The sequence below is a fragment of the Vigna angularis genome, chromosome 10 (genome assembly GCF_016808095.1).
Source record: "Vigna angularis cultivar LongXiaoDou No.4 chromosome 10, ASM1680809v1, whole genome shotgun sequence".
Lineage (NCBI taxonomy): Eukaryota > Viridiplantae > Streptophyta > Magnoliopsida > Fabales > Fabaceae > Vigna > Vigna angularis.
Window position 1 is genome coordinate 29,429,591 of NC_068979.1, and position 21,684 is coordinate 29,451,274.

General features: G+C 31.7%; 2 protein-coding genes across 2 annotated transcripts; both read right to left on the reverse strand.

Annotated features, from left to right (window-relative positions):
• Positions 1-2,139, reverse strand: LOC108335493 (loganic acid O-methyltransferase). Its single transcript, XM_017571516.2, has 3 exons — positions 2,024-2,139; positions 851-1,516; positions 1-774 (listed from the first exon to the last, which is right to left on the reverse strand). Exons 1-3 carry the CDS (start codon positions 2,129-2,131, stop codon positions 430-432), a joined length of 1,119 nt encoding a protein of 372 aa, XP_017427005.2. The 5' UTR covers positions 2,132-2,139; the 3' UTR covers positions 1-429.
• Positions 2,140-8,358: 6,219 nt separating this feature from the next.
• LOC108335753 (alpha,alpha-trehalose-phosphate synthase [UDP-forming] 6) lies at positions 8,359-12,737 on the reverse strand. The gene is made up of 3 exons (XM_017571887.2): positions 9,792-12,737; positions 9,422-9,695; positions 8,359-8,959 (listed from the first exon to the last, which is right to left on the reverse strand). Exons 1-3 carry the CDS (start codon positions 11,795-11,797, stop codon positions 8,654-8,656), a joined length of 2,586 nt encoding a protein of 861 aa, XP_017427376.1. The 5' UTR covers positions 11,798-12,737; the 3' UTR covers positions 8,359-8,653.
• Positions 12,738-21,684: the final 8,947 nt, after the last annotated feature.

A 21,684-nucleotide genomic window follows, 5' to 3' on the forward strand; every position in this document is an offset into this window, starting at 1 on the left:
TGACTAAAACTAATTGTATTGTTGTTTTACTGATCAAGATTCAGTTACACCACGTATAGATGGATTAACACAAACTATTTAATGAAATTCATGACAGAAAACCGAACATTACACCATGCCGAGATCGACCTCAACTTATAACAGAAAAGCAAATATATCCCAAACTTACAATCATAGCACGACTTTCCTCGAGGTGCGATAACGAACGCAGCAGGGCCTCTCAGCGACTGATGCGACAACAATCACAACAGCCTCCCTCGACGATCGGAGTGACAAAAAACGCATAACAAACCCTCGATTGAAAGATCCCTCAACACACGAATAAGACGTCACTGCAGGGTCACGTTACGGCAACAGCCACGCCACAGCAACGTGAAGGCAGTTTTTGACAAATAAAGTTTACCTTTTATTGCAAAATACAAAGAACACTTACTCCTTTTTCTGTAATACAACAAGAAGTTGAACTTTGTCTCTGTATTTTGTTTCCAATATTTCAAGTTTGTCTAACATGTGTTTGGTTAAACGTTGGAACATTTGATGAGTGACTTCATTTCCAAAGTGTCTGCTGAAAATTGCTTCCATCACAACCCTCACATGAATTATCCAATCAGGTATTACTTTTTCTATGTTCTTTAACCATGGTACTGGATTTGTTAACTCCATTCTTTCAATGTTGAATCTTCCATTTCTCTCTACCGCCTTTCTCATCTCCTCTGGACTTGAGGCATAGAAAGGAAAATTGAAGGAATCAATTTTAGATTCATCAAACAACCCCTGTGAAAAAGAAGAAAAAGCATATTAATTAGTGTTAATTAATAATTAACCACCATAAAAAAAACATTATAATTACCTCCTTTGAAAGGTCGATGAGGATAGATCCCATGCAATCAAACATCATGCCAATTATGACCTCAGAATAAGGCATGCCATGGGGAACACCAGGCATGACTATGACCAACATGCCACCAGGGACCAACTCCATAGCCCTAGCATCCAAGAACTTTCCAACATCCTCAGCAAATTGATTTGCATATGCATCAACCACTTCCTTGGAAGCACCTGTGTAGTGAATTCTACCTTTGTTCCATGCGGGACTCTTCTTTTCCTGCAACACTTCTGGTGACTTTGAAAGAAAATGGAGGGCCAAACTGCTGCATGCAAAATGAATACACGAATGGGGAAACAAACGATTGTAGAAAGAACCAGGAACCCCACATGCAAAGTAGCTTCTATCTTCAGGCAAAGAGGTGAAAAGGGTGTTGAAATCGTTCGATGGTAGATCATTGAAGAAGACATGAAATTCTGGTTTTGCTTCCGTGTTTGGACATTGCCTTTTGTACTTTTCTCTCATTGCTTCAAGCACCTTGTGTGCATTCACGAAGGTGTTTGGACCAGTCGCACACCCAAAATCCGCTATGCGAATAATCATGTTCGAAGCTGAAGCTAGTGCTTTCACATCCAGCTTCTTCTCAATTTCTTCTTCGATCTTACTGTCTTCAACTCCTAAGCTTTGTCTCTGCAAAAAAAAAAAAAAAAAGACATGTTTTGAATTTTAGAAATTCTATAAAACTAATAATTTTTTAAAAAGGATTTTTTTCGCACGCCTAAATATTTTTCGCTCATTTTGACATTACTTTTTCTACCTTTTATTTTATTTTTTTCAAAAAATATAAAACTTTACATTTTTTATCATCATTTTATCTTATATCTGTTAAACAAACGTAAAAAAGTATGTAATGGTATCATTATTTTAACTTTTTCTTTGTACATACGTATTCAAAAAAATTAAATTATTAAACATTAATTTAATATTTAAATTTAGCACATATTGAAATATATTTTTATTTAAAAATAGTAATTAAAATATTTAAAAAAATAAAGATAATTTAATCTGAAATAAATCAAATATTATATATTTGAATTTTTTTGGAATTGTTAAAATCCATTCATCAAACTCGAGGTAAAACTTGTAATTTATTTTATTTTTTCTTATTTTTGTAGATGAAAAGGTTGGTTTATGTACCTGAAAGTGAGAATTTTTGGAGTAGCTGAATTCGCCGGTGCCGCCGTTCGGTGCCAATGCACTGATCACCATTTTCACTTTATCTTCTCTCTGCAAATTTGATTTCATTCACTCTGCCTTTTCTTTCATATATGGAAGAGTGTAATGTAAGTCAACACAAAAACATGTTCGGATGTTTATTTAGAAAATTGTTACTTGTACAATAAATTATACAGCAATTAACAATATATTTAACGTCAATGAAAAACTTGGTTATGAAAAAAGCTCTTAATACAAATTATTTATTGATAAACGGTTATATAGTACGAATAAAAAAAAGAAAAATAATACATTAATATTTATAATTGAAAAACATAGATAAAAAAATATTATATGTGTCATAGTTTTTTTATTAATGTTATGTTGACTATTTTCTTCTTTATCTTTTTCACATAAACAAAAGTGTTGGTTATCAGAATCGGATGTTAAATATAATTTAAATTAAAGGCTAAAAAAATGACATTTGATCGAACTTAAAAAAAAAATATGCCATTTGGGTTGGTTTACCTACAACCTTGGGCCCAACATGACATTTTGTTATTTGGAGAAATACCAGATTAAGTAATTTAGATTTTAAATTTTTATATTTGTGTGAAAAAAAATCAATTACTTTTGTCACTTTATACAAAGTTTCTATGCATTTTATCATAGAAAATAAAAATAAAAAAAGTAGTTTTTTCAAATTGTATTAGTTGACCTTGTCAAGGTTAGGACGTGGTTTTAGACCTTAGAAGGCAAGATAAAACAAAATAAAAACATTTTTTAAAATATCCTTTTGTCATTATATTATGAAATCTTTATGCATTTTACCATACAAAAGTTAATATGTCATCTTCTATAATTTGTTGGAACATTGACGTTTTTTTTCTTTAAATCAAAAAGTCTAACCTACGGGGTATTATTATGCAACTATGGATCTCAACTAGGTTTGCATTCAATATATTTCGATCCATATTTAAATTTGTCTTAAAAAAACATAAAATATAATTATGAGAGAACAAACTAAAACTATGAAAAATTTGATTATTATTTTTTTATGGATTTTTTCTTCTCAAAACTTTAATCTTGATATTTTTGTATTAAAAAGTTCTACTTAAATATTTTTCATGTGAGAAATTTTTCATGATTTTATCTATGAAATTTGTTTGCATGATTTTATCTATAGAGTATTTATTATCGGTTATGAGAAATTTTCATATGAATTTTGTTCTATCATTTTTCACAATTCGTTTCTAGAAATTTCACTCCATAATTTATTTAAAAGTTTATGTGAAGATTGATTCAATTATATCTTGTTTAATTATTCATAAACTACACATAACTTTTTATACATAACTCTTATCTTATGTGTTAGATGATTTTGATAGATTTTTTACTTTCTTACTTGGACTGTAAGATAAAATTATAAGTGACTTTCTAACTTATATGTATCTTTCTCACCCATCGCAAGACTCGGAATTTTCTCACACATTTTGGATGTTGGGAACAATCTCATGTATTTTCCAAACTCAATAAATATAATTCACGTTTTGTTCATTGAAAATGGATGACAGACTGGTAGCATTTGTTTTCACATGGGTTTTCAATTCTAGGGAGAGTAACCATGCTCAACTAATTACAAAAGACATTTACCTCAGTTCACGCATTCAAGGGACGCATTCAAACTAACTAGGCTGAGGTTGTAAGTGACACCACTATAAAAACTACTATTTGTTATGCTTTGCTGAACAATTTATGTTGATGTTATGGTATATTCTGTTGTGTGAACATCCATTTCTACCATTAATTGATATAAATAGAAATGCATTTGTCTTTTTATGTTTCATGATATTTGTCTAACTCCATATTTTTGCTAATGTCCAAAAGGGGAAGAAAGGTATTTAATCTTAAATGCAGGTTGGTCATCATAAAAAAGGGGAAGATTGTTGAGAGGGAGAAATTGTTGGTCAAGTGGCACTCTAAGTTTTTTATGATGTCCAAATGTTTGACAAAATCTAGATTAGTAAGTTGAGCCTATAATAGGTTAAGTCAAGCTTGAATTCTCTTAGAATCGAATTAATCACACTATAATCAATTAAGAAAACTTTGGCACGAAAAGAATCTATTTTGAAATACATAACTCTCATTAATTGATTAACATACTTATATAATCGATCAAAACAAAATCAAATCATAGAATCCAAACCTGAATGATATTAATCGATTAAGTTATTTTCATAATCAATTAATAACAACAAAAAGTTGTTTCCCTTTAAAAACAAGCTTTCTTCTCGTTCCAATACACGAATTTTTCAAACCTAAGAGTTGATACTATGATAAAGAGGCATTTTTTGAGTTATTGAAGAGAGAAACTACTTGTTTTCTGAAGTTAGTCAAGAAGCTATCAAGATGAATTTAATTCTAGATATTATTGCTTGGATATAGGACTAATATGTAACATCTACACTCTAAGTGTACTCATTTCATTTATTTTCCAAATATTTTCATTCTTTAAATTGTATTCACTGTGTAAGTGATAATCTTGATGTAATTGTGTGAAACATTTCATCTAGATTTTGGTTCTTGATAAGTGTATCAAGTTCTTAATATCTTAGGATCTAGAATTATTAAGGTGTATTTGTAATTTTGTAAACTCTTTGATTATAGTGGAAATCTTCCAAGCTCGGGTTGTTTGGAAGAAAAGTAGACGTAGATTTAAGTTGAATTGAACTAGTATAAAATTGGTGTGTTCTTTTCTTTTTCTTTCATCAATCTTATGTTTCTTTAATGTTTTGAAAAGATCCAAAGAATCATCATCTCAACAATTAATTAAAAAGATTTAAACCCCCTGGTGGGGAAATATTAGTTATTAAGGATGCTTTGATGAATTTCTTGTGTTAAGAAAAAAAAAATTATCAAATGACAATGATATTACAATATAAGAGTACAAAAGACATTAAATGTCTTAGTTGAAGCAAAAGTTTATAAAAGAATTTTTATTATAATAAAAGTGTTAATACAAATAGGGCTTAAATACTATTTTAGTCTATATTTTCATGTAATTTTTTCAATGTAGTCTTCTTTTTTTACGCATATGCAGTCATCGCCAACGTTGTCTAATGCTTTCTCTTTCTTCCTTCTCCTTCACGAGGGTTTCAATCTTCTGAATCCATGGTTGCAATAGCGAAATCCATAGCCTTTGATATTGCCACCGTGTTTCACCTTTTTTATCTCATTTAACCCATTCCTCCTTCCGTATTCAATTTTAATTTTTGTTATTATTCGTGATTAAGTGTGATTGTAACGAGTAAAGAGGAGAAGATAAAAAGATGAATCATTGTTGTATTAATGGAGTGATCTTGTGAGTTTTGGAGAAAACAAAAGTTGAAGAAGTTTGGGGCAGACATTGATAGGCGACACTGCGAAGCCTCAGCGGTGGTCGACGTTGCGAGTAGTGCTGGAGATGCAGCCTTTAGCAATGGCATGGTGAATGGAAAAGAAGTTGAGTATAGAAGTAGAGGGAGGATGCACAAGGTTGAAGCTTCTCAATCGAGCTTCTCCTCTGTTGGTCGATCTTCTTAGCCGAGCTTCTCCTCTATTGACAGACCATGTAAACAAACACAACACATATGTCATGCAAACAGTGTCATCCTATATACTTTTTTTGTTAACAATTTAAATGTCATATAAAAGAATTAAATTAAACAAAATTTACCAAAATAGAAACTTAATTAAAAACACAAATAAAAAGACCACATTAAACAAACTTAATAAAAATAAGGACTAAAATAATATTTAAACCTAGAATTATACGACATTAAAAAAATAAACAAGTTAGATAAAGTTCAAAGTTAAATGATTCTTCATTAGTCAAGAATAGATATAAAGTTAAGTACCATATCCTAGATGCATCTTTATGATATCACATATTAATCTCTACACGTTCACTACGAATGTTTTTATGCGGACAAACTGGCAACTAAGGTTAGAAAATCAAATTTTGTATAATGGTATAATTGGATGTCATCTACGTTACAACTTTATTTTTTTTATCATAGGTTTCGACTACCTTTGCTTAGAATTGTTTAATTTTTTATTACATAGGTTTGGTTTGCCTCTTATGTTTTTTTGTATATTTCTCTTTTCATTATTAATAAATTTTAGCATGTGAAGGCAGGATATGTTTTGATATATCAATTTCGGTGAAATGTCAAACTGTTTAGTAAAATTTAGCATGGATATAAAAAATAAAAGTGTATTTCAAGAAAGATTTTAATACACATTATCATTAATTAATGTGTGTAAGCTTGATTTAATTTTTAACAAGACAGGTGAATAAAAGGTTCATTCAAATTATTTCGCGTTTACAATCAATAATGAAATATTTCATATTTAAGGCTTTTCAAATAAACAATTTTTTTTATTCCTTTTAATTTTTATCATACATTCCAAACAATAAAATTGGTCTACAAAACAAATTAAATCCAATATTTAGTAATTCCTCATGTTATGCGAGTTTGAAAAGCTATTTTTATCAAAATGGGTTTCAAGTCTTGAATATAATAATAAATTTTTATTTTATTTATAATAACTTAAGTCGTCCATATTTTAAAAATATTAAATTAGTTGATGATAATAAAATCATGTTAAATTAATTATTTTCTTTTTTATTAATAAATATCAGCACTTAATGTATTAATTTTTTGTTAGAAAAAGGTCAAATGCAAGATAAATATTCTATTTCATCCATTTCTTCCATGAATCAACTTTATCTCCTACTCTCTCTTTTTTCGTAAATCAACTTTATCTCGGATTAATATCAAGTATTCTTCTCCTCTTTTTTTCTAATGGTTTGGCATATATAACTTTCCTCTTTGAATATGTTATCATAAAAATAATTATGAAGAAGAATATTATGGATCTTTTAAAAAGAACACCACTTCTAATTTGTATAACAAAAATAAAAAGGATTTGGTCGAGTTTAAAGTGTGTAACATTTTTTATTGAATTTTTCTTAATTTTTTTTAACAATTAAAATTATTATTTATAACGATCAAATTCTTTCTAGGAAACAGATATATAATTATATTAAATTTTGTAAAAAATATGAAGCGATAGAAAACTAAAAAAATTTACCTTAAATTTTAAAAATCACAAGTCTTTCTGTTTTAATAATAAAATTATTCAACTCCTAATAAAAAATTATATTAATTATATCTTTAGGGGACCAACTAAATAAATGTTGGGTTAGATTGATGCTCAAGACTTTTGAGCTTTGCCAACAACAGTATCCTAACTTTAGTTAATAATAGCAAGGTCGCATTAACTTCCATTAACTAATAGAAGTTAAATTAGGTATAATTATACTTCTAACCATTATACTTAGAATACTAATTGTTTATATATTTGGATTAACTTCATATATTTAAAATTTTTAATTCAATTATTCCAGTCCAACTAATTAAACTTGAGAATAATTAACTTTACCGTTGAATTTATAATTTAAAAATTTAATTATTTCAGATCAAATTAATGGTCTAAGTTTTTCTATTATTAATTATTATGTACAGATTTTACAAGTTCGTATTATTTATTTATTTTTTGTCAATTTCATTATTATTTACTTTGTATATGTGAAATATAACTAAATATATTGTATATACATATATATATATATATGTATATATATATATATATATATATATATATATATATATATATATATATATATATTCATGGAGCTAAACTTATTTGAATTGTAAAAAAATTATACAAAATATCTTAATCAGTGACGAGTTATGAATTCGAATTTTTATTTGTTCTCACCCACACTAATCACTTTTAATCCAACACAAAAAGTGTTTATATTAAGATTTACTTTAAAAATGCATTGAAAAACAAATCTGTGGATGAGTATTAATAACATTTTTTAAAATCTATTTTAAATTCTTTAACTAATGTTCTAAGTAGACTAGTTAGCCTTCGTAAAAAATATATATATTTAAGAAATTATCCACGTATAATTTTTCTGTTCACAAATTTATACCTAATACCTTTAAAAATAATAATAAAATCCTTGTCCCTTAAGTTCATGAATCAATAATATCTTAGGTTGTTTATTAGGTGGTCCAACATACAAATGAGACAAACACTTGCACCAGAAAAATGAGACAAACAATGTTCTAAAACTTCAAGCAACTCCTCTAGATTCAATCACTATGAATACTTCCAGAAAATTTGGCCAAAATTAGGCACGTCAAAGTGTTCACATACTAGCATCAAAGGTTGAAAGGAATGCACAACAAAGGGTTCATGGCTTGAAAAAAACCAACTATATGTACAAGTTTTCCTGATAGAAATCAAGCATTTTAAGGAGCAGAATCCGATACAGAACTTCTCTTGGTAAAAACTAGGATAATTTACATGGAAATATCAAAGAAACCAAGAACATTAGTTGTGTGTGTGTATATATATATATATATATATATATATATATATATATTAAGATTTAAGAGCAGCACAACTGAGCCTACATTCTCATTGACAAAGTAAAGCAAGCACAATAACAGTAATAATAATACCTCTCACCATCACCATATCACCACCTTAACCTTAACAAACTATTTGCTCTGAAGAAAATGAAACTACTTGCTCTGAAACACAGGCTAAGCCTTGGAGCAATCTCACTATTTCAGTTGTGTCATCCAGATAGTACTTAGCCTTACTCGGTTTTCGGCATACGGTGCAGGCGAAAACTTCAGCCCGTGGGGCGATCGGCCCGCCCATCGAGCTGGTGATCACCTCAAACATGTCTTCATCAGACCTGTCATCTCCTATGCACAGAACAAAATCAGGGTACATTCCCTTTTCTTGCATGGCAGAAAGTAGGCGTTTGGCCACTAGTCCCTTGCTCACACCCTGCATCACCACATGTACTTATTATGGCTACAAGTAAAACAATAAAATGAATACCATACAATACACTTGGAATTCCACTAAAACAGAACCACTATGTTTCCTTTTATGTTACTTAACAAAAACAGGTCAAAGAAATTTAGTACACTAACTAGTATCTGATGTTGTATGGAAAAAATAAAATGCAATTTAAAAGAGACCAACAATGTCTTCTAAAATGTACCTAATAAATAATTAAGGACAGAAGAGAGTATTAATTAAACCAAACTTGATTTTTGTTCATCAATCCTACTGTACCTTTACGATCACTTCAACTACCATAATGGTTTTTCAAATGCCTTGATGAAAGATAAGTTAGCTAACTTGCAGAACAGGTTTTCATATGGAATTAATTGATGCAAAAATACAAGTGATGAAGCTGCCATTGATATCAATATCATTCCTAGAGAATATTGGTGTACACACCTGTGGTTTAACCTCTACATTATTCTGGCCACTCTTGACTGTTACAGGTTCATTTGCAAGCACACTCTCAAGGTGATCAAGAAGTTCCTTAGCTTGGCATGATCCAAAGTCTGGATCTGCATCCTCATAGCACCATACAAGTGCAGTCTCCTTGTCTTCAATGGTGGATCCATCAGTTGTTTCAGTATAAAGTTTCATAACAGGTTCTGCAATCTGTTTCCAACTACAATCTGTTGCCGCAACATGTGTTTCCCACTCTTCATCTCGCCTCATTCTGAAACCATACATGATATAGAAAGCGATGTTACTATTAACTATACCTAAAGAAAGCACCAATGTTCAAGAGAGGCAACAAGAATAATTGAGTTACCTAAGAAAGTAACCGTGCTCAGCTGCAACTCCCAGATTCTCACAAGAAGAAAACCATTCTGAAAGCATCTTTCGGCTTCTAGCACTAACAAGGAAAACCATGTTGTTCTTATCTCTACACAAACTACTAAGGATTTCAATGGATTTACTGCTTGGACTCTTATCAATTGTTGATGATTGAGGCATCAGTGTACCATCATAGTCAAGAAGGATTGCTCTAGTTGTTGTCCTCTTGTATGCTGAAACTATGTGCTCCATTGAGAGCTTCTTGAAGTTTGGATCAAGTGCAACAACTCTAAAGCTTAATCCAAACCCAATCCCCCACCACCTTCGTCTCACATGATCACGACAAGTCCTTTCCAAATCTTGCAAGAAGCTTCTAGCCCAGTACCCAACATCATGAGTACTAACATATCTATAATGCTTCTCATGCCTAAGCTCCTTCTCTGAATCAGCCATTTCCAGAGCAGAGTCCATTGCATCGGCTACTGCATCAATGTTCCACGGATTCACTCTGATTGCTCCACTCAAGGATGGGGAACAGCCAATGAATTCAGACACAACCAGCATGCTTTTCTTCTTAGGAGAGGAAGCTAGACCCAAAACTTTATCCAACATTTCATTTCCCTGACGACTGATAATATATTCATACGGTATGAGATTCATTCCATCCCTTACTGCAGTTACTAAACAACACTCTGCAACAACATAGTAAGCCACTCTCTCATAAAACTTGAGAGGCTCCTCTATCAGAATCACAGGATCATACCCTGGTTTCCCAAATGTTTCATTAATCCGTTTCACTGTGGCCTTTGTCTCTGCCTGCACTTCTTTCACATCCTTGCCCCGTCCCCTAGCAGGATTGGCTATCTGCACTAGCACTACCTTTCCCTGATACTCAGGGTGCTGAATGAGAAGCTGCTCCATGGCCAATAGCTTCAAACTTATTCCCTTGAAAATATCCATGTCATCCACCCCAAGCAACAATGTCCTTCCTTGATCAGAAAACTGTTTGATGAGCTCACAAACTTTGTCCTCAGTCTGAGGCATCTTCAAAACAGATTGAAGCTGACCCATGTGAATGCCAACAGGAAGAATTTTGATACTAACAGTCCTACCATAGTATTCAATCCCAATATAGCCTCTCTCTGATTCGTAGCTAAGGCCTAGCATCCGGCTGCAACAGGAGAGGAAATGGCGAGCATAATCAAAAGTGTGGAAGCCTATCAAATCCGAATTAAGGAGGGCTCTCAAGATCTCCTCCCTAACAGGCAATGTCTTATATATCTCTGATGAAGGGAAAGGGCTGTGAAGGAAGAACCCCAATTTCACCCTGTTGAACCTCTTCCTCAAGAAAGTTGGCAACACCATCAGATGATAATCATGTATCCACACATAGTCATCTTCAGGGTTGATAACTTCCATGATCCTATCTGCAAAAATTTTATTGACTGACACATAAGCCTGCCACAGTGACCTGTTAAACCTCCCACCAAGTTCTGGTGACAAGGGCAACATGTAATGGAACAGTGGCCACAGCTGCTGCTTGCAGAAACCATGATAGAACTTGGTGAACTGGTCAGCCGGAAGAAAAGTTGGGACACACTTGAAGGTCTCAAGAAGTGTCTGTGAAACCTCATCTTGTTCACTTGGATGCACCTCCTCCTTAAGACATCCAACGTAAATAACCTCTATATCATCATCCCCTAAGCCATCTTTCAGCTGAAGAAGGGCATTCTCATCCCACTCAAAACACCAACAACTCCTATTCCCATCTGGCCTCCTCTGAGCCCTTATGGGAAGCTGATTAGCCACCATGATTATCCGGTCACGGTGCGCCGTCGACGACGACGGATCAGAGCACACACTATCCACTGGGTCGTCATCAACATCTGATATCAACCCAGCCACGGTCATAATTCTTGGAATTCTCCTGTTCATGTACCCAAATGAAGGAGCCTCTCCCGAGGCCAACTCCAATAGGTTTGAATAGGATTTTGACACCATCCTTGTATTGTATAGCCTTGTAATCGTTCACAAGCTAACTCACAGGGTCTCTATACCCACATAATCAACAAGTTCCATCCAAGGTAAATCCTCAATAACCACCAATATTTATGCCACAAACAAGGCCCAAATTACCTTTAACCGAAAAGGGTTTGCAAACCCAGATAAACCAAATGGATGAAGAACAAAAGAGTGCGGGGGTGAGCCACCGAACCCAAAAAGATTACGTTTTGAGCTCTGGGTCAACTAATACTGGTCCTGAATTGGGTGAAAGAGAAATTGCAAAGCATGAAATGGCAAGAGGTGGTGAATCTGTGATGAGTAACAATGAAGGGCATCAAAGGAGAGTGCAGAACTTGTTTGAAGACGAGCTTGGAGAAAGGGATCAAAACAAGGGGCAGATGAAACATGTAGTTAACTAGCAATCCAAGTGTGTCTGTGTGTGAGAGAGAGAGAAAGAGAAAGAGAGAGAACAAAAGGAATGGAATAGATTCAGATCACATAAACAGCTACAACAAGAAACAGCAACCAAACAACCCCCCAGAGATTGATGTCATAAATGGACTGAACTTGGAAGTCAGAACCAGATGGCCTAAAGGACCAAAGGAGCAAAGGAAAGATAAAAACAAGGAACCCAAATGGAATTAACTAACAGTTCAAGAAAATTACCAGTTTGGCTGAGTACTGAATTCCAATTTCACTTTCATTCAGTGAATGTAAAAAAAATTTGAATCCACATCCATAATCCATTCCATTCAAGAAAAAAACCTTCTCCTTATAGAATAAAGGAAAATGAAAATAAAAAATGATAGTAGTAGAAATAATAATATAAATTACTAAGAAAATAAAGAGAAAAAATCTTGAATTATCTTTTGGAAGAGCTTTCTCACTGATCCACAATGGCCACCCAACCCCATGATATCTCTTTCCACTGAGCCTAGACAGCATGCAACAGTGTGATACTTTTGGAAGCTCACTTGTTTTCGTGGGTCAACCACTAAAAACAACTTCTTTTTCTCTTAAAACTGCATTAATCAAAAACGGAAACTTCCCCACCCTTCGATCACTCCACAGGACTTTCAAGTAATCAAAATCAACGCTTCTCAATTCGTCGTACACCGTTTGCCGTATATGCGGAAAGCAGCATGCAATGTCTCATGAGTTCGTCCTTATCCTCTGTCCTTCGGCAAGTCCGTCACCGAGGATTATGTTTCGCGTGGGACCCACCTGCGAGGGTTGTCTGAAATTAGCTGCAAAGCTCGTAGGTCACGCCACGTTTCGCGCATTCATTGGGTCCTATATCCTTTTGAACACGTGGCATGTTCCTAACCGTTCATCGCTACATTGAGATTCCTCGCTCTTTTGATACTACTATATGTCATCCTAATCTTGTGTCCCCGACATGGATGTGGCACTCTGGTGCACCGCAAACCGCAAACAGCAAGAGCCTTTTCTGGAGTCAATTAAAAATAGCCACGTCATATAGGCTCATAGAGGTTGATGTTGTGGAGTAGTGTGATTGGCTGAGTACGGTATGAGAGGATAACCTTCAAATGGAAAAATGGAGCTTCGAATTTGGAGCCCCGACCCAGTGCTGTGGACAGCTGGATTTCACATTGAATTACGTGCCACGTCAATGGTGGGACCCAGATCCAGTGCTCTATCAAAAAACCATTACTTTAAAATATTAAAATATGAATCCTATTTCCTTCTTGACTTTGTGAGACCATATTTCAAAACTTAATCAGCTTACGATTTTTTTAATCTCATCTTCTATTTTTTTAAGATTACAAAACCAATTATAAGAATTTAAAAAATTTCAAGAACCACAATGGTAATAAATTATGTATTTCATAACAAAGCTTCACTTATTTATTATATTTTCACTTTGAAATTTTTAATTTTTAGCAGAATATTTTAAAATAAGTATATGTTTATATTTCAAATAAAATAATAATAGTGTTAATATCTTACTCATTCATGAAAATAAATAAATTCATGCATATCACGGAGATAATCTAATTATATTAAATTTTACTAATTCTTTTTGGTATTCTCTTAAAATGCCTTTATCATTAATTTTGTACAAATTAAATAATAATGGTAAGGCTACATATTCTGCAGACTATTAAATAAATAAAACTAGTCAAAATTTAAGAAAAAAAAATTATTCATAAATACGGTGGAATAAATGAAAATCAAGGAGCTAGACTTTGTAAGTAGAAAGTCACTCTATTATTTAATATTTAATCATCAAACTTTTTTACACAGTATTAAATTGAAAATAATGCTAAATGACCACGTTCATTATTATAATTATTATCAGAGTTAAAAATAGATATTTGTGAATTTTTCTTTTACACAAAATTAATTTCAAAGGTTATGTTGCAGAAGGATATTTAATTAATCTCATTTAAAAAAATATTTTTCATGCTCATTTTCGAAGAGTTTAAAATGTACGCAATTATATTTTTAAGTGTAAATATTCATTATACAAAGCCATTTTGAATAAGTTAAAGCAAAAATTTTCCTACTATAATTTATTTAAAAAAAATTGTGAGCAAAATAGTAAAAAATCTTAATGAGAATGATGAGTGGAGAAATAGAATTTATGAAGAGAGAATAGAGGGACACGTGGTGGATTCTTGAAATACCATGTGTCAATTATCTTGTAAATTTAAAAAAATTGAAAGGAAAACGACAAGAGAAACCGAACAGGGACAGAGCGGCAATTTCACATTTTTAAATAGTGGCGGATAAGGCTTTCAACTTGTCTTGCTGTTTCTCACTGTAAAATTATTATCATTATTTTTTATAAATAATAATAATGATAATAAAACTTTTTTCGATCAAGATAAGGATCACAGTGTTTTGTTTGAGTGTGGTGCCGCTGCATCAGAGAGTATGCTCTCTCAGAGACAGAAACTCCCTGACTGTCAGATTGTTTTGCAGAGATAGAGCTGTGTGTTTTATAAGCAACAGGACATAATATATTAGGTGGATGTTTCATCACAGTTTAGCACTGCATCAGTTTAATGTTTGGAAATTGATATTTTGACAATTTAAAAATATTTTAATATTATTTAAATGTTATTTTGTTATTGATCCAAAATTACTTTATCATCAATAATAATAATTATAAATACTAATATATAATTATAAATATTAACATGGATCAATCACAGAATAATATTATTAAAATTTTATTAAAAAATATTGTTAAAATATTATTATCTTAATGTTTTCGGTCTATTTCTAGTCTTGTTTTTTTAAGATGAAGTATAGAAATATAAGTTCAACTTTTGTAAATTAAATTAAATTTAAAGTTATTTTTTAACATAAAAAATAATATTTAAATATTTTTTAATATAATTTTCATGAAACTATATATTTTAAATTTATTTTTTACTTTTTAATTGATTACTCGTAAAAATAATAAAATTATACATATTTTAATATAATAAAAATATTAGTGCTTGTATATGCTAACATTTCACTAGTTTGAAAAATATAAATGCATATGATATTACAATTTAAATTATTATATTTATAAATTAAATTTTAATTATTAATTAAATTAATTAATTTATAAAGATAATATTTATTTAATTTATTAAATTAAAAACATTAATTAATTAATTAAAATTTTAAATATAAAATTATGTGTATTTTTAATATATTAATAAATAATAAAATTAATAAAATAAAAATTGATAGAATAACCCAGGATCAAAATTTTCAATTCACGCGACTTCCCACACTTGTCAAATCAAATAATTTATTATTCCAAAATTTTTATATTGATGAAATTAATTTTGATATTGATACACATTTTGAAATTACTCATAAATTTGTACATTAATTTTTTTTTTATAAGATTGTATTAGAATTGTACACGGAATGACTGTGTGTAAACAAAAATAAAGAGGTGAATTGATTTCTATAATAAATTTGTGTTCTTTTAAATTATAAATTGTTTTTATAAAAAATTGTTTCTATAAATAAAATCAATTTTTTATAAATAACAATAATAAAGATAAAAACGGTGTTGAATCGTATCTAAAATTATATCTATGTTGTACTAAATACCAACAAATTTAGTTCTCCATTAATATAGTTTATGGGTGATGAAAGTTTATTTCTAGATCTCGTTTCTTGTTAAGTTTTGGTTTTGAAATGTAGAGTTAAATCTTGATATTTATTAACTATTAACTTAACCAAAGTAAGGTGATGAATTAATGAAAAAGGAATTTGAAAAAAAAAAGTAAATGTAAATGCATGTATACTTAAACAAATTTAAATGATGCAAAAAATGTAAAAATATGATTCTGCAGGCTAAAGAAAGATGAACTACAAAAAGTGATAATGCAGACTTCCTATTTCGACTTGATGCATGAAATGAATGAATGAAAATATTGTAAACTAATTACATGAAAATTCAGAAATGAATGAGTGAATGACATGTATTTATATTTATATGTGTCAAATTAGCTAAAGTATAAAATGCAAGGCAAACAAAGGAATGATTAATCTGAAACAGAATTAGAATGCACCTAAACTAGAATAATGCAACTACAAGAACCTAGAAATGAACATTAACAAAAGTAAAATAAAATGTATTGTAAATGAAGGAATGAATGAATTCTTTTAAATCTGAACCTGTAACATATAAATGCTATGACTAATCTATGCAAAGGAAATTAAAACCGAACCCAGGTATGAATACAAAAAAGACCTAGATGCTAAATGCATGAAACACAATAGTGAACAAATGAATTTTAACTATATACAGATTCTGCAAATTAAAAGTTCAATGTAGGGAGTGAAGTCTTCTCGTAAATATAGCCAAATGAAAAGGAAATAGGAAATCACAATCTAAACTACAACAAACCTAGAATTAATTCAGTAAAAACATTGAAGGAAAAAACTAAGAATATTGGCAAAAACACAATTCATAATTAAATGTGCAATGAATTAGTGAAAAGAGTCTCAATTACTCTCCAGAAAGACATTATGTGAAACTAAAGCTCACTTCGAGGTTTTTTAGTTCATATTTTAGAACTTGAAATGGTGATTCCACTCAATTCCTCAACCAATGCTTATTTAACTCATAATTGTGCCTTTAACCATAGCTAACATTAGAACATATTCTAAACACAAAGAGAAACAATCACCTATGTTATATTCTTTATTCTTTAACTAGCCCTAAGACTCTCCAAACGTTAGAAACAAAATTGGAAAATGACTCTAGAACCTATTTTACAATACTCTTTATGTTACTAACCTTGTTGCAACTTGATTCATTTTCTCTTAATAAACAATGATTAGCTTCCTCACCCAAGTCACTAGAGTTTGATGAAGAGTTTGAATCATTCTCCTCCCTTTTTTTTTATTGAAGAATTTTTTTCCCTTCTTTCCTTCTCTTTTGTGATGTCCTAGATTTTTGTTCTTATAAAGTTTATGAACTTTTTCGTCATTAAATACATATTCTCACAATCAGAGTCATTATCTTCTTTAGGGCTTTTTCTTTTGGCAACCTCGGATTTGAAAGCAATATTTATTTTTCTTCCTTGGTCTTCTTCTTCATTCAACCTTCTAAGTTGAAGCTTGTGCTCTCTTAGCTTACCAAAAAGAGATGCCATAGACATGGTTGCAAGGTTTTGTGACTCTGAGATGGTCGTGACCTTTGGCTATCATGCTTTGTTCAAAGATTATAGAATATCAATATTTAATTCATTAATGTCAAAAGTTTTACCTAAAAGAAACAAACGATTATCATGCACATCATAGATAGTATCGCCCTGTTGCATATGGAACATTGTATTCTTGAATTAAAGTTCTTTTGAGCACGCTTGACATCATTTGTGCCTTCATGAGTGACTCTTAAAATATCCCACATTTCTTGAGCACTTATACATACAAAATTTTTGTAAAACTCATCAAGGGTTAGAGTAGATGAAATTATGTTTCTAGCTCTAACATCATATTGAGCTCTTCTATTTTCATTTGTAGTCCATTGTGAAAAGAGTTTAGGTTCCTACACATTATTAATAGTGATAGTAGGAACAAAATGACCATTTATAACAACATCCAAAATACCTATATTAATATACTCTAAAAATATATGCATTCTTATTTTTCCCAAAACATAATTTTTCCTAGTAAACAAAGGAGGTATGTCTATTGAAACACCTTCAATAAAAGGTTTGATTTTGTCCAACCATTTTTGAAATATTTGAAAAACTATTAAAGCAAGTTTTGATATCAATTGTTAGAATCGCGCAGCGGAATGATTGCATGTAAACAAAAACCAAGAGAGAGATGAATTGATTTACTTGATAAAATCGTCCCTTTTAAAAAAAATTCCCTTTTTATAAATTGATTTTATAAATAAAGTTGATTCTTTATAAATAACAATAATAAAGATAAAAAGTGTAGGGAAAGAGAAATTCGCCCAAGGAATTTTATACTGGTTTAGATCAAAAGACTCTACGTCTAGTTGTTAATCTCTCTAAAGAGGGATTAACCAATCACTAAAGATAACCAACAACTTACAATCACAGAGAATACAATTTGTGTTAGAAAACACCTCGTTTAACACTCAAAGGATGAACAACACCTCCTTTAACACACAAAGAATGAACAACTTTCCTAACAACAATAATAACACTCAATCACCTCGACACACTTAATGAAAGTTATCGCTCTACCCATACTAGGTTTCTTTAACACATGATTCTTAAACCTCTACGTGAAAAGTTCTTTTAAAACAAGGTTTAAGTTAAATATTTATACACTCATATTTTGAAAATTGTCAGAAATTGAAGAGTCCATTTTGCAACTTTCAGTGATAATCGATTATCATAAATGGTAATTGATTATTCTAGAATTTTTTTTTTTGAAAATCGATTACGAACAATGATAATCAACTACTCTAGAGTTTTTTTTTTTTGAAAATTTGAAATTAATTATGATAATTGATTATCACTTATTATAATCGATTATTCCATAGGGTTTTTAAAAAATGAGAAACTTCTTTGAGTGCTTTGCTGCTCATGTTCTGCCTATTGATTATTAATATGCTAATTTAAATAAAATACACAAATGACAAGACTAATAACTAAAATTTTCCTTCTTCAATGTATCTCTTTAATCAAAGCATTCTTTAAATCTTCAATACTTTTTCAGTAATCATCATCAAAAAAATTTGTTGAAGCAAAATGTTAATCTTCTTCTTTTGCTAACAAATTATGTTAACAAAAATAATGTATGTACGAGAAGTTTGGTTTTAACAAATTATTATTATGAAGATAATAATAAAATTATTAAAATCTAGTGTATAGAAAAAATGTTAAATATGTTTTTAGTCCTTAAATTATCAAGCGATTTAGGTTTTCGTTCCTCTTTAAAAGGTTTCTTCATTTTAGCCCTCCTAGTTTTGAAACTCTTATCTTTAGTCCTTAAAATTGAACAACGTTAAGTTTTCTTTGATGTGGCAAAAGGTGAGCCAACGTGGGCTGTCAGCTTCCTTTGTATGTTTGTGCCACGTTACTTTTTTTTTAAAATGTCACCAACCCAAAAACTCTTACCTTCTTCAAAAAGAAACCCTAATCCTCCTCTATCGTTAGCCATGTCGCGCCGCCGCAAGGCCGCTACTGCCGAAAAGTTGTCATCAACACCACGAATGCTTCAAGCTCACATCGGACCACCACCATGAGCAACCATTCGCCGCTGTCGCGAGCCTCTACGGCCTTCATCATTAGATCGCACAAGCAATCCCTAAGTCGCCGTGAGTTCAGAGCGTGAGCACCCTCCTACGCGAGCCATCCTTCATCATCCTTCATTGTCATTTCCGCAGCAGCCATCGTAGAGACCACCCAAAGCTCCTTCTTCGCGTAACAAGCAACGTCGTTCAACCTCCTTCCACAACCAAAGGGGTAAATCACCACCAACATCCAGAACCATCATCTTCTTCCCAAATCGCTAGCAATACCGTGAGCTCCAGCACCACCAATAATCATCTTTCCGCTGCGCACAAGCCTTCAACCTGCCATCTTCGGCGTCGCCCTCCACTCCTACTTCTCCCAGATCTCCCACATGCCCGCCTGGTCCAAGCTCGAGTTCTGCCAATTCGCCACAGCCTAAGCCGGCTTCGACCCTATCCCTACCACACTCAATTCGACGACGCCCCGATTCTCGATCATTCTGATATTCGCGCCGCCAAAGGCGAGAGAATCCCTCTCCCCTAGGAGATTCTCCAACCCTCGCTCAGAATCCTGCGACATTGTCTCTTGGGGCCGTTGAACTCTCAGGATGTGAAGGACACGACTTCCTTCCCGGTTTGCTGTTTGTACGCTTGTGCCTCGCATGATTTGGTACCGCATGCCATTCTCACCACCAGGAGTCTCATTCAGCTCGATGTGAGGACCGTAGAGGCTGCCAAAGCTAATGTTGGTTCCAACTCCAATTCCAACACACCCACCAAGGTCAAAAAGCATGAAATTCTCTAGGTTATACATGTATGTTAATTTATTTTTTTCCTACCAAGTGATTAGGTAGTTGTATTGACTTTCTTGATGGAATTATGTTGTGCTTCGGATGATTGTGCGTGTGTGTAGCTTGTCTGATCATAATCTTGCAATTTCAATGCTATGTTTTCTTGCGGTTGCTTTTACTTGAGATTTCAGTTTGTACCTCTGATTATTATGGTGGCCTTTGCTTAGAAAATGGACACTTAAGGAAGGGAACAATGGTAGGTGTGAAAGAGATGAGCGGAAGTTTTGAGTGATTGGGGGAGAAGAAGGAAAGGTTTGGAAAAAATGTGGCAAATACTTAATTTGCTTTCAGAAAAAGAAAAGCAATGTGGCACAAGAAGGTAACATCACACATGGGCTCGTCATTTGCCACATCAAAGAAAATTTAACGACGTTCAATTTTAAGGACTAAATATAAGAGTTTCAAAACTAAGAGGACTAAAATGAACAAACTTTTCGAAGATGGACTAAAATCAAAATCGCTTGTTAGTTTAGAGACTAAAAACATATTTAACCCTAGAAAAAATATTCAAAAAGTAAGTAAATTTTGTTGTTATTTTTGTTAATGTAGATGAATGCACGAGAAGTTTGGTTTTAACAATGAAATAAGTGGTTTCAAATTTAACATATCTGAACAGTAAATAGCTTAGATATTGAAAAAACTAGCTTTTTAGAAATTTAATATTTATCTCAGACACTTTAATCAATGATTATTTCACACGCAAGATAGAGAGAAGACACAAGATTCAAGACTTAGAGCCTAGTCTAATGAATATCTTTCGAAAAAGCCTTTAAATAGATTATCATTCAAAGAAAATTCTTACAAACACGGTAGTGAATATCCTGAATAACATGTGAAAATAATTCATTGTTTAAAATCATTTACAATGTCAAACGTTTAACAATTACTTGAGAAATCTTGTACTCGACAAAAGAGTTATACCACGAAGGTTGTAATAAATTTTTTCATTAACAATATTAAACATCCTTCTAGTATTTTTTAAGTATTTCAAAGAGATAGAACACATCATTGTGCAGCCAAAAAGGGAACAAATCTACAATTTCGAAAAACTTTGAGAACATGTAGAAGTATTGATGAAGACATAAGCTCTAATAAAGATGAAGACATGTAATCGTCTGGTTAAGACGATAAAAACCATCAGTCGTAGATCAAAACTGGAACTTCGACAACAATAATAATGATAAACGACGATAAAGTAACCAATGAACCAATTCTATATATTATATTCAGTGTATTAAATACTATGTCATAAAATATTGAAATAAAAAATAAAAAAAAAATATCTAATAATATAATAAATCTAACCATAAAAATACGCTGTAGTGTTCTCC